The 16975-nt window shown below is 45.7% G+C and overlaps 1 protein-coding gene across 5 annotated transcripts in view; it reads right to left on the reverse strand.

Moving 5' to 3' along the window:
- Window positions 1-16975, reverse strand: part of LARP4 (La ribonucleoprotein domain family member 4) — a 182159-nt gene that overhangs the window by 9687 nt on the left and 155497 nt on the right. For all 5 annotated transcript variants that reach the window (XM_029594991.1, XM_029594988.1, XM_029594986.1 and 2 more), the window contains 3 exons: window positions 11804-11962; window positions 6531-6637; window positions 5726-5885 (listed from right to left, as the gene is read on the reverse strand). In XM_029594991.1, the coding sequence (XP_029450851.1) occupies window positions 5726-5885; window positions 6531-6637; window positions 11804-11962 (426 nt within the window). The remainder of the gene's footprint in view (window positions 1-5725; window positions 5886-6530; window positions 6638-11803; window positions 11963-16975) is intronic.

A 16975-nucleotide genomic window follows, 5' to 3' on the forward strand; every position in this document is an offset into this window, starting at 1 on the left:
CTGGTGAATGGTCTCTGGTCCAGGACAGTCACTAGTGACTGCGCTAAAGTAAGTTGGGAGGGGATATAAAATAAGGGGAAACAAATCCTCAGGTAGTTGCAAATGAAGGTTTATGCAGCCTGTTCCCCCAGCCTTGAATCAGAATGAGCTAGAAGCACAAAGGAGCAGGAAGAAACTGCCAAACAAAAAAAACACCAAACCAAAACAAAAAAACCAAAAAAACCAAAAAGGTAAATAGAATGTCCTCCTGAGAGGTACTAGGTTGGACAAGTGAGCTTGAAAGCTTATCTACATGTTTGGTTAATTGCTCTGAGCGAATAATAGATTATTGCACAACCTGCAATCAATTCAGAGCAACAGAGGAATTCTTCATTATAAAAAGAGCTCTAGACTAACCTGCCCTCAGATTTAATAGTCATAAGGTACTTATGAAACCAAGCATATAAACCTCACATGCTTGCAATGCCTCCTGCTGGGAAGGGTCTTACTCAAGGTTACAATGAGTGTGATGGTCAGAGGGGCCCATCAGGCCAGTTAGGCTTTAGCTTGATGCTCTAAAAACCGAGTCTCGCTATCCCCCCCCCTTGCTTCCCTGGAAGCAGGGGAGTCTAACAAGCACCTGACAAGACACATGGCTTTATCTGGTCAATGGAGAAATTACTTACCTGATAATTTTGTTTTCCTTAGTGAAGACAGATGGACTCAGGACCAATGGGTATAGTGTACTCCTGATAGCAGATGGGAGACTGAGTCAGATTTCAAAGCTGACGTCAGCCTACAAATACCCGTGAGCATGCTCAGCTCTTCAGTATTCTCTTCGAAAAGCCAGTGTGGATATATGTTGCTTAATACTTGATTACCCTTGATTGACCTTGAATTGGTTCAACTGATTATATATACGTAAAATTTGAAACTGGAGACCGCCAGTGCACTGAAAGCGAACGCCGACACCTGGGCAACTGCGGGTATCTTGGATCAGAGGTAGGCCGTGGCTTACCCTTACTTGCTCAGTCTCGAGATTTGATATCAGAGGTTCTCTATTTCTGGAGCAGCCGTGGGCGGGATGCTGAGTCCATCTGTCTACACTAAGGAAAACTAAGTTATCAGGTAAGTAATTTCTCCATTTCCTAGCGTGTAGCCAGATGGACTCAGGACCAATAGGATGTACAAAAGCTACTCCCCTACAGGGTGGGAGGCTGCCTGTGGCCCACTTAGTGCTGCCCTTGCATAAGCTGTGTCCTCCCTGGCCTGAACATCCAGGCAGTAGAACCTGCAGAAGGTGTGTAGGGAGGACTATGTCACCACCCAACAGATCTCGGCTGGCAAAAGCAGCTTGGTTTCAGCCCAGGAGACTGCCTGGGCCCTTGTAGAATGCGCCTTGACCTGTAGAGGTAATGGTTTTCCTGCCAGTATGTACGCTGCATTAAATTACTTCGTTGATCCAGTGGGCTTTGGTTGCCCGCGATGCCGCTTCCCCTTGTTCCTTCCTGCTATGAAGATTGAACAGGCGATCAGTTTTGTTCACAGGTCCCGATCTTTTCAGGTATCTGACTAGGAATCTGCCGACATTTAGATGGCGAAGGAGGCGGAGTCTTCAGAGTCTTTATGTTCATCTGAAGATGGTCTCGAGATGGTTTGGTTCACATGAAACTGGGAAACCACATTCGGTAAGACGAAGGAGTCCGTGCGCAGTTGTATGGTTCTAGGTGTGAGCCTAGGGACGGTTCCCGAAAGGATAGTGCCTGAGTTCGGAGATGCAACGCGCTGAAGCACCAAGGATGCCACCTTCAATGTTAAGAGGCGTGGTGGAAGACCACGAGTTGGTCTGCAGGAAGTCCCGTCTAGGTAGAGATTCCATAGAGGTGCCGGCCACTTTAGGGGTAGTCAGAGTTGTTTAACCCCTTTCCGGGAGTGGGACACATCTGGATGGGTTGCTAGTCTGATGCAGTCTACTTCGGCAATGAAGCCGGTCAGTGTGGCAAGTTGGAGCTTGAGGGAGTTGAGTGCCAACCCCTTCTTCATACCGTCCTGCAGGAACTCCAGGATCATGGATTATTGGCTGTCCGTGAGAGAATCCCGCAGTTCTTACACCAGGCTTCGGATACTCTCCAGATCCGTATGTAAGACAGGGATGTGGAGACCTTGCACGCTGGAAGCAGAGTGTCCATCACGGCCTTGTGTAACTGCGATTCTTCAGGCTGGGCCTCTCAAGGGTCAGGTCATAAGAGAGAATCGAGACGGACCAATGTGGAGGATCGGGCCCTGCCGGATGAGATCCCTGTGTGGAGGTAGGTACAGAGAGTTCCCCGCAAGTAGTCTTCACATGTCTGTGTACCACGGTCGTCTTGGTCAATCAGGGGCGACTAGTAAACTAGTCCCCTGTGGTGCTCTATTTTGCGGATGACTCTGCCCAGTGGTGGCCATGGGAAAGCGGGCAATAGGTCTTCCTGTGACCAGCTTTGGACGAGACAGTTGAGTCCTCAGGGTTGTGGTTCTAGTCTGTGACTGAAGAACCTGGGAACTCGGGCACTGAGCCGGGTTGCCAGTAGATCCAAAGCTGGGAGGCCCCAGCTATTTACTATCAGTTGGAGGGCTGTGGTCGACAGCATCCATTCCGCCGGGTCTAGGATCTCTCTGGAGTAGTCTGCTGAGACATCTTTTCCCGTGAATTAGGAGGCAGAGATCCCTCGTAGGTTTATCTCCGGCCTTGTCAAGAGAGGGTCTATCTCCATAGACACCTGCCGTCTCTTGGTTCCTCCCTGGCGGTTGATGTAAGCCACTACTGTCGCGCTGTCTGACATACTATATAAGCACATTATGCTTTAACCTGTCTTCTCTATTGTATTATATTTATAATTTATACCTGCTTTAACCTCTTTCCAGCTGTTAAGCCTCCAAGTTCTTTCTCCTTGTTGAATGTAACTTTGCCTTTTTTTTTCCACTTCAATTGTTTAATTACTTCAGTTGTCGCTTCAGTTTTTTTTACCCTTGTTCGATGTAAACCGATCCGATATGGTTATTACTATGAAGGTCGGTATAGAAAAGTGTTAAATAAATAAATAAAATATTATTCTGATTGACTTGCCCTGGAGTCTGTGGTTGAATCGCAGGCACGCTAGCCTGACTGCTCGAGCTTCCAGGCGGATTACGTTCCATTCCGCCTCTTTCTTGTTCCCTTGTCCCTGGATAGTCAGTTCCTGACAGTGGGTTCCCCACCCTCGCAGGCTTGCATGATCTGGTTCAGTGGGGATAGGCTTACTCCTCTGCTTAGGTGGAGTTCCTGTAGTCACCATTGGGGTTGAGCCTGAACCTCTGCTGGTAGTTGGAGGTGATTTGGGTAGTTCTGGGACAGTGGATTCCATCGTAACAGTAGGGAGCGCTGGAGCGGTCGTGTGTGGGCACTTGCTCACGAAACAACCTCCGGAGTTGATGCCATGAGGCCGCAGGCTTGAAGGTAGTCTCATGCCTTGAGGCATGCATTGGTCATCAATTGTCATGATTGTTATTTCAGTTTTCTTCTCCTTGGGGGAAGGAAAACTGTTCTGTTTGGTGTTCACGACCCATCCGAGCTCCTGCAGTAGGCTCTTGACTCTGCTAGTCGCTTGTCTGCTCTCCTCTGAAGATTTTGCCCTGATCAGCCCACTGTCCAGAAGAGGATGTACCAGGATCCCCTCCTCCTTCAGTGCTGCTGCCACGACCACCATGATTTAGTGAAGGTCCTGGGGGCGGTTGCTAGACCCAAGGGAAGCGCCCAGGACTGGCAATGGTGACCCAGTATCGCAAAATGCAGGAAGTACTGGTGATCCTGATGAATTGGGATGTGAAGATAAGCTTCGGAAAGGTCCAGGGAGGTTAGGAACTCTCCCGGTTGTACTGCCATTATAACAGAGTGCAGGGCTTCCTTGTGGAAATGTGGCATCCGTAGATGACTGCTGTCGTTCTTGAGATCCAAGATGGGTAGAAATGATCCTTCCCTTCTTGGAAATGAAACTAGATGGAATAGCGCCCAGTAGTTTGCTGGGGAGTGGGCACCGGAGTTATTACCCTTCAGACTGAGCAGTCTTGTTAATGTGGTTTCTACTGCCAGTCTCTTGAGTGGATGCAGATGCAGCCAAATTCCAGAGAGTACCCCTATTGAATGATATTTAGGATCTATTTGTCCGACGTTATAGCGACCCATCTTTGGTAGAAGAGGGCAAGTCAGCCCCCTATGGCTTCTTCCTGTGGATGGGCCAGTCTCTTCTCATGTGGGGTACGGCTGGAGCCTGTCCCCTGGTCCTGCTCCCCTCTTGGTGTGTCTGCTCCGGGAGGACTGGTTCCTGCCGGAGGGGTGAGGTACCTAGGACTGTGTTCCTGGGCCTAAAGCGCTGCGAAGTTCTGCCCTAGGTCCTTCTGGGGGAGGAACGCTGGGGTCTTTTTACCTCTATCTTCTGGTAGTCGGGGCACTGGTGATTCGCCCCATTTATTAGCTAACTTCTCCAAAACACTCCCGAACAAGAGAGATCCTTTAAGGGAAATCTTGTGAGATTTGCTTTAGATGTCACGCCCGCATACTAATTTTGTAGCCATGGTTGTCTTCTGGCTGCTACTACTGAGGCAACGCCTCTGGCTGGGGTGCGCACTAGGTCTGAGCTTGCGTCAGTGAGGGAGGATGCCGCAGATTCCATCGTACTTCTGGACGAATCTGCGTCTCTCGAGAGGAGTAATCAGGCACGTGCTACCACTGCGCAGCAGCAAGCAATCTGCAGTGTCATTGCTATTGCGAAGGCCTGCTTAAGGATGGACTCCAATCGTCTGTCTTTTAGGGCCGCTCCTCCCTCAACGGGAATCGTTGCTCACCTTATGAGAGGGCACCAAGATGGAGGAGGAGGAGGAGGAGATGGAGGAGATGAAGATGGAGTAGTAGCAGTAGCAGAAGTAGTAGTCGTCTTGTATGAGCACGGCAATATATAAAGCTAGCTTACAGTTAATAGCTGGTTCTTCATAAGAGCAAACTCCATAAGCAGGAGGGACTCATGAGGAGTTATTGCAGCTGAGCAGCTAGGAAGAGACCCTAGAATCTCCTCCTGTGATTACAGGATGCACAAAAGCATGTGCCAGGAGGCTAGACTGCCCAGCTCTTTTATAAGGAGACCTTCCTCAGCCTGCAGTTACCTGCCTTGCATGTATTTCAAAGCAGCCAGCTTGTTTTCATCTTTCTCCCCAATCCTGGATCCATTTCCCTATCAACACAATCCCCTTGATCTCACATCTTCTGTCCTCTATGTCCCACCCTACAAAACTGCAGGTTTGTCTTTTTCCCCTCCCCCCCCCCCAATAATCCAGATCCCCTACTGTCTCCTCTGCATCCTCCACTTCCTCCTTCCCCAATCCAGTGTCCGCTGCCCAAGTCTATGTCCTTACGCTTCTCTGTCCTGAACCATTTCCCTTATCCACCCCCACCTTTAATCTCCCATTATTCATACTCATGTTTCACGGTGCTGCTGGGGCAGGATTCAGAGTTGAGGGTGGAAGACCAGAGGCCGGTGTGGGGCAGGCATGGTAAATCATGAATTGACAGGGTAGTATCTAGGGTGCAGAATGCTAACAGCAAAAATTGTGTTATTTTGAGAAACAAACGTAAATTTTACACATTTTTTGGTGCAGATTTTCCCCACGTGTATTCAGTGCACCTTTAATCAACTATTATGTTAGTTAGAAATCAAATAAAACAGCTGTTGCTTACCGGTAGAATCACAGCAGGTGATACAGTGGCAGAAGGTAAAGTGGTGTTAACCCTGGGTGGCTTTGCAGTGCTAAGAGGACATACAGGCAAAGATGAAGTCTGGCTAGCAACTTCCTTTTGTATTGAGACTTCATCCAGTTTCTTGTCCTGCTGAGTTGTGCTAAAAAAAAAGTAAAATTAAGCATTGTGGAAATAATTTTAACAGCAGCAACAATTCATCACAATGTTGCATTCCAGTCAGCCTACTCACAAAAAACCCTAGAACTGAAAATGCCAGGGAGAGGAGATTACTGCAGGGCAGGAATGAGGTGCAGTGCAGAGCTGTACGTGGGTTGGAGTTGGGAGGGGTAGGGTTTGGAGAGTCAGCACTGAACTGGAAGGTGCTGCAGGGCAGGACTGAGGTGTATCGGCACTATTAAATACATCTGTCCCATCATGACAACATTTAAGAACTTGAGACAAACAATGTCACAAGAAACAGTGGAAATAACAGAAATTCCTGAAGGGACTCCTTTACAGCAATGAAAATCTTCAGAGGGTTAACCGTGTTAGTCTGGTGAAACAAAAATGACACGAAGCAGGTGGCACCTTATATACTAACCAATTTATCGAGGCATGAGCTTTCAAGGAAAGAGTCCAACTCTTCGGATGAAGTGTAGTACAGGAGGTTATTTTACCCTCTTCCTGTAGTACACTTCATGCATCCAACCAAATGGACTCTGTCCTGGAAAACTCATGCCTCAGTAAACTGGTTATCTATAAAGGTGCCACCTGCCTTGCCATTTTTCATTTATTCCACTATTACCTTAGTGCAGGCACCTCGGCTGTACTTATGGCCAGCTGCTGGATAGGATTGTGCAGCTGCTCTTCCTGAGCAGGAGCTGAGCAACCAGCTGGCATCTCTCTATTCTCCTGAAACAAACAAGATATGCCACCAACATGAAGAAATGCACCACTAACACCTTATCCACCTCAAACATAACCAACCCCTATACTCACCCCACCACCTCAAACTGATTCATAAGAACACAAGATATGCCGTACTGGGTCAGAGCAAGGGTCCATCAAGCCCAGTATCCTGTGTCCAACAGTGGCCAATCAAGTCACAAGTACCCGGCAAGTACCCAAACATTAAATGAATAGATCCCAGGCTACTAATCCTTATTGATTAATAGCAGTTTATGGTCTTCTACTCTAGGAACTTATCCAAACCTTTTTAAAACCCAGCTACACTAAATGCCGTCACCACATCCTCTGGCAATAAATTCCAGAGCTTAATTATGCGTGGAGTGAAAAATAATTTTCTATATGTTTAAATGAGCTACTTGCTAACTTCATTGAGTGCCTCCTAGTCCTTGTATTATCCAAGAGTAAATAACCAATTCACATTAACCCATTCAAGTTCTTTCATGATTTTGTAGACCTCTATCATACTACCCCCTTAGCTGTCTCTTCTCCAAGCTGAACAGCCCTAATCTCTTTAGCTTTTCCTGATAGGGAAGCCATTCCATCCCCTTTATCATTTTGGTCACCCTTCTCGGTACTTTCTCCAGTGCAACTATATTTTTTTGAGATGCGGCGACCAGAACTGCACACAGTATTCAAGGTGAGGTCTCACCATGTTGCAATATACAGGCATTATGACATCCACCATTTTATTCACTATTCCCTTCCTAATATAATTCCTAACACTGTTTGCTTTTTTGATTGCCACAGCACACTGAGCCAATGATTTCAATGTGTTATGCACTGACACCTAGATCTCTTTCCTGGGTGGTAATTCTTAATGAGGACCCTAACATCGTGTAACCACAGCAAGGGTTATTTTCCCCCTATATGCATCATCTTGTACTTGTCCACATTAAATTTCATCTACCATTTGGATGCCCAGTCTTCCAGTCTCACAAGGTCCTCCTGCAATTTATCACAATCCGCTTGAGATTTAACTACTCTGCAAAATTTTGTGACATCTGCAAATTTAAGCACCTCTCAACATGCCCCTTTCCAGATCATTTATAAGTATATTAAAAAGCACCGGTCCTAGTACAGATCCCTGAGGCACTCCACCTTTTACCTTTTCCACCTTGAAAACAGACCATTTAATCCTACTCTGTTTCCTGTCTTTTAACCAGTTTGCAATCCACAAAAGGACCTCGCCTCCTATCCCTTGACTTTTTAGATTTCTTAGAAGCCTCTCATGAGGGACTTTGCTGAACGACTTCTGAAAATCCAAATACACCATATCTACAGGTTCTCCTTTGTCCACATGTTTATTCACCCCTTCATAAAAGTGTAGATTTGTGAGGCAAGACTTCCCTTGGGTAAATCCATGCTGGCTGTGTCCCATTAAACCATGTCTATCTAAATGTTTTGTGATTTTATTCTTTATAACAGTTTCCACAATTTTTCCTGACACTGAAGTCAAGCTCACCGGTCTATAGTTTCCAGATCACTGCTGAACCCCCTTTTAAATATCAGGGTCACATTGGCCACTCTCTTCAGTCTTCAGGTATAATTGGCGATTTTAATGATAGGTTACAAATCTTTACTAATAAGTCTGAAATTTCATTTTTTGTTCTTTCAGAACCCTGGAGTGTATGCCATCTGGTCCAGGTGATTTACTACTCTTCAGTTTGTCAATCTGGCCTACTACATCTTATTTATTTATTTATTTAAAACGTCTTCTATGCCGATGTTAGTCTAAACATCACCTCGGTTTACATGGAACAAAAGCAATGGAAATTACAAGTAACAGGGGAAGGGTAAGGGGTACAAAAAACCATAAGGAGAGCAGATAAGTATAGGAACAAACAACAAGTGAACTATAATGTCATAAGAACAAGGTCATAGTCAAATTCAGGTCATGATCCATCACAATTCAATAATCATCAAGGGTGTTGGGGAAAGGCTTGTTTGAATAGCCAAGTTTTGAGCTGGGCTCTGAATTTGGTGATGCAAGGTTCAAGTCTGAGGTGGGTTGGGAGTGAGTTCCAGTGCATAGGTCCAGCAATGGAGAGCGCCCGATCCCTTGTAGCTGTGAGGTGTGCTTTCTTGATGGCACATGGAGGGACCCTTTGTTAGTGGTCCTTTTCGGACGATTCGAGCAGGCAAATTGGAGGGGATCTGCCAGCCAGTTGGAGTGATGGGAATATAAGGCTTTATGTATAATGGTCAGGGATTTAAAGAGGATGCGGGAGGGAATAGGGAGCCAGTGTAGGTCCTTCAGTGTAGGGGAAATATGGTCGTATTTGTGAGCGTTGGAGAGGGTTCTGGCTACAGTGTTCTGTAGCATTTGGAGGGGCTTTAAGGAGGAGTAGGGTAGGCCAAGAAAGAGGGAGTTACAGTAATCCATCTTGGATGCCAGTGTTGCCTGGATGACAGTGCGGAAGTCACTAGCGTGAAGGAGAGGTTTCAGGTTTTTTAAGACTAAGTTTGAAGAAACCCTCTTTGAGTATGGCACTGATATGTTTTTTGAAGTTCAGTTGTTGGTCGATTAGGACCCCCAGGTTCCTTGCGCAGGGCTGTGCATGAGGAATCTTGATAGCAGAGTCAATTGAGAGTGTGGGATTGGTAGGGGGTGATGGGATATGAGGAGGAGTTCAGTTTTGGCAGTGTTTAGAGCAAGGTGGAGGTTGGTAAGTAAGGAGTTGATGGCAGCGAGATGGTTTCCCCAGGATTCAAGGGTGTCAGATAGGGAGCCTTGAATGGGTATGATGATTTGCACATCATCAGTGTAGAGAAAGAATTTGAGGCCAAGTTCTGATAAGACTTTGCACAAGGGGGTGAGGTAAATGTTAAGAGGGTAGAAGAGAGGGAGGAGCCTTGGGGGACTCCTTGGGCAAGGGCGTAGTGGGAGGACTCAGCATTGCCTATTTTCACGGTGAATTTCCTATTGTCGAGGTAGGATGAGAACCACTTAAGGGCTGTGCCGGAAAGGCCAATGTCGGTTAGGCGGGCAAGGAGGTAGGTGTGATTTATGGTGTCAAAAGCTGCTGAAATGTCCAGTAGAGCAAGAAGGTAGCTGTGACCTTGATCCATTCCCCTGAGTAAGTAGTCAGTCAAGGAAAGTAAAAGGGTCTCGGTGTTGAGGTGTTTACGGAAGCCAAATTGAGAGGGGTGGAGAAGGTTGTGAGTTTCAAGGAATTCTGTAAGTTGCAAGTTGACGACCTTCTCCATGATTTTTGAGATGAAAGGGAGATTGGAGATAGGGCGAAAGTTGGCGGGGTCCTTGGGGTCAAGTGCAGCCATCTTCTAGGTTCACCATAATTTGGTTCAGTTCATCTAATCATCACCCTTTAAAACAGTCTCTGAAACAGGCATCTCCAACATCCTCTTCAGTAAACAACTAAGCAAAGAATTTTAGTCTTTCAGCAATGGTTTCATCTTCCCTAAGTGCCCCTTTAACCCCTTGTTCATCTAATGATCCAACTCCCTCGCAGATTTTCTGCTTCAGATATATTTTAAAAAGTTTTCATTATGAATGTTTGCCTCTATGGCCAACTTCTTTTCAAATTATCTCTAAGCCTGTCTTATCAATTTCTTACATTTAACTTGCCAATGCTTATGGCTTTATCCTATTTTCTTCTGATGGATCCTTCCAATTTTTGAATGAAGATCTTTTGGATTAAATAGCCTCTTTCACCTCACTTTTTAAACATGCTGGCAATCGTTTGGCCTTCCTTCCACCTTTCTGAAAGCATGGAATACATCTGGACTGCACTTCTAAGATGGCATTTTTAAACAATGTCCACACCTGTTGCACACTTTACCTTTTGTAGCTGCACCTTTCAGGTTTTTGGTTTTTTTAATCATATTCCTCATTTTGCCAAAGTGTCCCTTTTGAAAGTTTAGTGCTAGAGCCATGGATTTACTTTTTCTCCCCTTCCTATTATTAATTCAAATTTGATCATGTTATGATCACTATTGCCAAGTGACCCCCACTATAGTTACCTCACCAGATCCTGGTCTTCACTGACAATTGCTCTCATCTTCACTGACAATTGCTCCATCTCTCGACTGTTCCTGAACCAACTGCTCCATAAAGCTGTTATTTATTCCATCCAGGAACGTTCTCTCTCTCTAGCATGCACTGATATTACATTTACCCAGTCAATTCTGGGGTAACAAATCTCCCATTACTGCACTACCAATTTGCTTAGCTTCCCTAATTTCACTATCCGTCTCATTTTGGCCAGGTGGATGGTAGTATACTCCTATCGCTACACTCCCCCCCAACACACAAGTGATATCTACCCCTAAAGATTCAATTATGCCTTTAGTCTCTTGCACCTCTCTCCATGGCATGCATTTTCTATATTTGTATGTTGGTCATTGTCAGTAATACTTCGAAACACAAGTATATGCTGCCATTTCTTGACATTAAACAACTGAGATCCTTTCCTTAAGATTTACTTTAAATTATCCCACTAAAAACTTCCTAAATAAATTCTCAATGGAATGCACACAGCAATTTTTTTATGTTTACCACAGGTGAGGATGCATACAACATATGTAACACTTGCCTCTGTGCCAGCTCAAGCATGCATGCAGCACATGTACTTTTATTTGCCGGAGTACGTGTGTGTGCTTTGTATCAGATGCTGAAAAAAATGTGCATTCCCATTAGCTGGTGGTGGTGGTATGCACTTAGATATCTTTTTTTTTTTTTACCCCTGTCATTTTTTATGGGACCTTACATTTTTTTTTCCCCAGGAGCCTGTTGAACCATGATGCTGTTTTCAATAAGCTCCCAAACTGATTGCCAAACATTGCTGTCTACACATGTAGCCACCTCCATGATGTATGGACATAAACAGAATTTTACCCCTCGCTCCCCTCTAAATTTTACGATGACTTGTGGTAGAGAAAGGACTTTATTATAGGCTTGTTGGGGGGGGGGGGGGGGGGGGGGGGGGGCGGGGGAACTTGACCAAGGAGAAATCCAGTACCAGTTCAACCACCATCTCTTGGACACTAACTCCTGAATTACATCAGCTCCTGAATTAGACCAGCCTGGTCAGTTATAAAATATCTGGCTGTCTTGCAGAGGCTGCTAGTCCTGTAACTAGAATATATTACCTTCTCTTTGCCAATGCCTTTCACAATGTCAGACATCCTGTTTTCCAGTACAGGCTCTCCTGGTGTGCTTGCCTGACTTCCAGGTAAAGGAGGGAAATTCGAGGCCAACAGGTCAAACTTTGGTGTTGGAGTCTTCGTTTCTGCTGAAAGTTGAGGTCGCTGTAAGGTTAACATGGGAAAAAAAAAATAAAACAGAGCAAAGAGTTATAAGAGCAGCAGGCCAGCCTGGCAGCTCAGAGGCAAGTTCTGTGCCAGGCACAGGACCTGTGTTTGATCCTTGGACCAAGACTTGGCTCCTGCTGGCTGTGCATGGGAATGCTGCTGTGGAGGTAGAGCTCACAACCCCAGTGGAGATGGGAGCCAATTATTGCACAGTAGTGAAACTGAGTGGCTGGATTTAGGGCCCACAATTACAGGATTCTGGAAGAAGCCCAGATGTATGGTCTATGGCAGAGGATGATCACTGTACTACATGAGCTGGAAAGAGATAGAATTAGGTAGAGACTTTTGCTTTCAGTTTTTATTTTCTTTTTCCTGGGAATTTCAATGTGAGTAAAAAAAAAAAAATTGTGGAAAAAATGACTTTTCCCCACTGATTTTTCTCCTGTGCTTTATAACCAGAGCCCCCGATTTCCTATGGCAGTTTTCAAAATTCTGTGGCAATTATGAGGCAAATTTGCAATTTAAATAATGCATTTTTTTAACTTTATTTTTATAATGTACTTTTCTGATTTCTGTGTCCACTTAATTTGGTTCTTTATTAGAGGAAAAAGTGAAATTACTTATCTGATAATGGTCTTTCCTCTACAGAAGGCAGGCCAATCCACTCCAGTGGGTTATGCACTTGTACCAGCAGATGAAGGAGTAAAGTGACTCGTTGACATCAACATAAAGCCATTCTCCGACATCAGTCTGCCAGTATCTCTAGAAAAGCCAAACTGTGGAAAAATTCATTATACTTGAATCAGGACTATTAACAGCCGACTCGTTACTGCCAGCCAACTCAACTCAGTAAAAAAAAAATTTAACATCTAAGGGGTTGGTTCTCCATTTGCCAGTCCTTCAAACAACTCAGAACAAAGAAAACTCTGCATTGTTCCCAAATAAGGGACGAGCTGAAACCAAAATCAAGTAGGCAGCCCAGGAAGAAATTGTGGATTGGCCTGCTTTAGAGGAAAGGAAATTATTTAAGAATAATTTCTCCTTCCTCTGCACTCAGGCAGGCCAATCCATGCTAGTGGGATGTACTAAAGCGACTCCTGAAATGAGTGAAAGGCTGACTGCGCTCCCGTCAATACCGCCCATGTGAAGGCCACGTCCTCTTGAGCCTTAACATCCAAGCGGCTATGCTTGCAGAAAAGTATGTAAGGAGGACGATGTTGCCACCTAGGAAATCTCAATTGGAGATAACAGTCAAATTTCCACCCACAAGACCATCTGGGTTCTAGCAGAATGCACCCCGACTTGCCTGGGCAATTGAACATATGCATCCATACAGGTATCCATGAGGGCCTCTAACCCAACGGGGCTACTGTCACCCATGATGCTGGGCCTCGTTGTCTACTTCCACCATGGGGAACAAACAGCTGATCAGTCTTCTTCAAAGAGCAAATAACCTTCCAGTACCGCATATCAGATGCATCTTCACATCTAAGGCATGCAACATCTGAAAATCTGGCTCATCTCTCTCCCTGTCCCGCATAGGCAGGGAAATTAGATTGATTCAAATGGAACTCAGATACCACCTTGGGCAAAAAGGAAGATACAGTCCTGAGCTGCATCGCCCCCAGAATTATTTGTAGAAACGGCTCACGGCAATATGCCTCACCGAACAAATCGCCACCAGAAAAATCGTTTTCAAAGTAAGCAGCCACAAGGAGAGATCACACAGCAGCCGAAAGGTAGGACCTCCCCCAAAAAATTTCAATACCAGATTAATATTAATAGGAGAAAATTATTTTTCACTCAACGCACAATTAAGCTCTGGAATTTGTTGCCAGAGGATGTGGTTAGTGCAGTTAGTGTAGCTGGGTTTAAAAAGGGTTTGGATAAGTTCTTGGGAGGAGAAGTCCATTAAATGCTATTAATCAAGTTGACTTAGGGAATGGCCTCTGCTATTACTGGCATCAGTAGCATGGGATCTTCTTGGTGTTTGGGTACTTGCCAGGTACTTGTAGTAGCTGGGATTGGCCACTGTTGGAAATAAGATGCTCGGCTTGATGGACCCTTGGACTGACCCAGCATGGCAATTTCTTATGTTCTTATGTAAGGTCCCAAAGAGGCACTGCTAGACACAAGGGACGACATAGATGCTCAACTTCCTTCAAGAACTAGATACATCTGGATCGGAGGTCAAGGGCCTACCATTAACGAGCCCTCTATAGCATGCCAAACCCTCCTACAAAAATTCTAATATCAATGGGATCTCTACTCAGAGGATGACAACTTCTCACCCTACACCAGCTGTCGAATACGCTCCAAACCCCAATATAAGCTAGAGATGTAGAAAACTTTCTAGGGTGAAACAATGTGGATATCACGGCCAGAGAATAACCTGCCACAGCAGACAAGCCCTTTCAAGGACCAAACCGTATGGCAAAACAGACCCAGATTTACATGCACAATCAAGCTCTTATGCAGAAGATCCTCCCTGACCGGCAGTCTCATAGGATTACCCATTAGGAGTTGTTGGAGATCGGTGTACCATGGTATCCATGGCCAACCTGGAGCCACCAGAAGCACGGTCTCGGTGTGACTCACAATCTTTCAAATTAACTGCTAATCATAGATATCTGCCTATCTCCAGATATCTGCACCATCACTGCGAAGACTGAGATGCTCCAGTCTTGGAGCCTACATCCTTATTTGCCTTCAAAGGCCAAAAGAATAAGATCTTCCAAAGGGATACAACTTCTGATTCACTGGCCCTGGAGCAGCCTCTTGCCCCAAAATTTAACACTGCTTTCTTATCCTCTGGGAATCGCGTAACTTTGGAGTCATCCCATCTATTCGCCATCTTTTCCAATTCATTCCTAAACAAGAGAGAACCCTTAAAGGGTAATCTTGTCAAATTTAAACTTAGAAATCATATCCACCGAACAGTTCTGCAGCCACAGCAGGCATCTTGCCATCACGAAAGCTACACTTCTCGCAGCTGTACGCATCAAGTCACAGCCAGTATCAGCTGTAAATGCATCTCCTGGTTCCATCGCTGGCCCACTTTTGGCTCCCACTCTTGAGTCTCCTGAGAGATGCAAACCTACTCAGGCCACCAAGCAGCAGCAAAAAGCTATTTGTAAATTCATTCTTATCACTTCAAACGCCTGTTTGAGGATAGCCTCATTCAAACTATCCAGAGCTGCTCAGGATGGTGGTTTGCTTGGTGATACTCAACGCACAATAAAGCTCTGGAATTCGTTGCCAGAGGATGTGGTTAGTGCAGTTAGTGTAGCTGGGTTCAAAAAAGGTTTGGATAAGTTCTTGGAGGAGAAGTCCATTAATGGCTATTAATCAATTTTACTTAGGGAATAGCCACTGCTATTAATTGCATCAGTAGCATGGGATTTTCTTAGTGTTTGGGTAATTGCCAGGTTCTTGTGGCCTGGTTTTGGCCTCTGTTGGAAACAGGATGCTGGGCTTGATGGACCCTTGGTCTGACCCAGCATGGCAATTTCTTATGTTCTTATATCAGGACATCAACCTTTGGGAATCGCAACTGCTCCCTTGGCTTTGGATCCAAAGGGTACAGATCTGCCAAGGAATGCCCACCTTCAAAACTTGCTTCTGGAGTATTCCACTCAAGGGTGATTAACTCCTGCACTGGTGCCAGGAACGGAAAAAAACTGGATGCCTTGCGCAAGGTGAGCAAGTAGGGATCTTTCTTCTGTAGTCCCATAGTATCACCCCTGTCTACTCCAAGCGTTTTCAGGGTCAGAGTCAACTGACTTGGCAATGTATCCTTGTGGAAGAAGCAGAGTAGAGCCCTAAGTGACTTCAAGTCAGGTGGAATTTCCCCCTCTTCCAGAGGTGTGAGTTCTGAGTCACCACAGGAATCATCCAACAAGTCACAATCCTCATCCTTCCCTTCCTCACCAAGTACAGCCTCTTTAAGGCGCTTGCCCAACTTGGATGCCAAGTGGGAAGACTTATGAAATGTTCCCTCTATACGGGGCTGCTTAGCCTCTGCTGGATGCCCTTTCAGAAAGGCCTGTAACCCTTGCAAAAACTCCACCCAGAAGAAAGTGGCTGAATCCATACCAGGACCCATAGGACCGAACATGGCGCTTTCTGAGTGCTCCCCCAGGGATGCACCTCCCATTTTGGAACAAAGGAAAAGGGGAACTGACCATCGTATTGCCTCTGGCGCTCCCTCCACAAAGTCCTCCACTGGTAGGGGGGCATGCCCCAATGATGGCAAAATCCTTGGGAGAAAACTTGCCTTGAGCCTCTAGACAGTGCTGGCACAGGCGAAGTGAAAGATGGTTATAATGCCCTTATATGACAAGCCACACAAATAGACATTTAGACTTTTTAGCCTCCGGCACCATTATCTGTCACCAAAAGGCCACTCTCCAGTGTATGTAGTTTCCCGCACAGATACCAATGCATGCACGGATTTACTCCCACAACTATGTGCTCAAGTCTAGGATGCAGGCTTGTGCACATATGCATACTCTAGGCCAGTGTCCCACTGAGCAGACTCACAGGAAAAAAAAAATCCACATCCACCACAGCCTAATCGCGTTTTGCTGCAACCAACAAAAACTGTGACGTGGGGCCTAGGAGCGAACACTGCCTTCTCTGCCGACCCACACTGCCAGACTGATGCTTGCTTACACTCTCCAGCAGAGGCGTGAGAGGGGGGATTCAGCACTGAGGGCGACAAATGACTAACAAAGGAAGATCCCATCACCTTCCATCCTCTCTTTTACCTGAGCTCAGCTCTTCCAGACTGAAAGCACGATTGGGCCAGCAGCTACGGGGGGAGAACCGAGTACCCCCTTGTCCTCAGACACTTTTTTTAGAGCCTAAATCTGTCCAGGCATTGAGGATCAACCGCTCAACTGAGGGAGGGACCAGCCTGGTGTCACCTCAGAAGCTCAATCTCTTCTTTTTTCCCTATTTTTTGTCTGTATAACACGAGCAATCCCCACTAAAGAGATGCATGTCCAC

This window comes from Rhinatrema bivittatum, chromosome 3, assembly GCF_901001135.1.
Source record: "Rhinatrema bivittatum chromosome 3, aRhiBiv1.1, whole genome shotgun sequence".
Classification (NCBI taxonomy): domain Eukaryota; kingdom Metazoa; phylum Chordata; class Amphibia; order Gymnophiona; family Rhinatrematidae; genus Rhinatrema; species Rhinatrema bivittatum.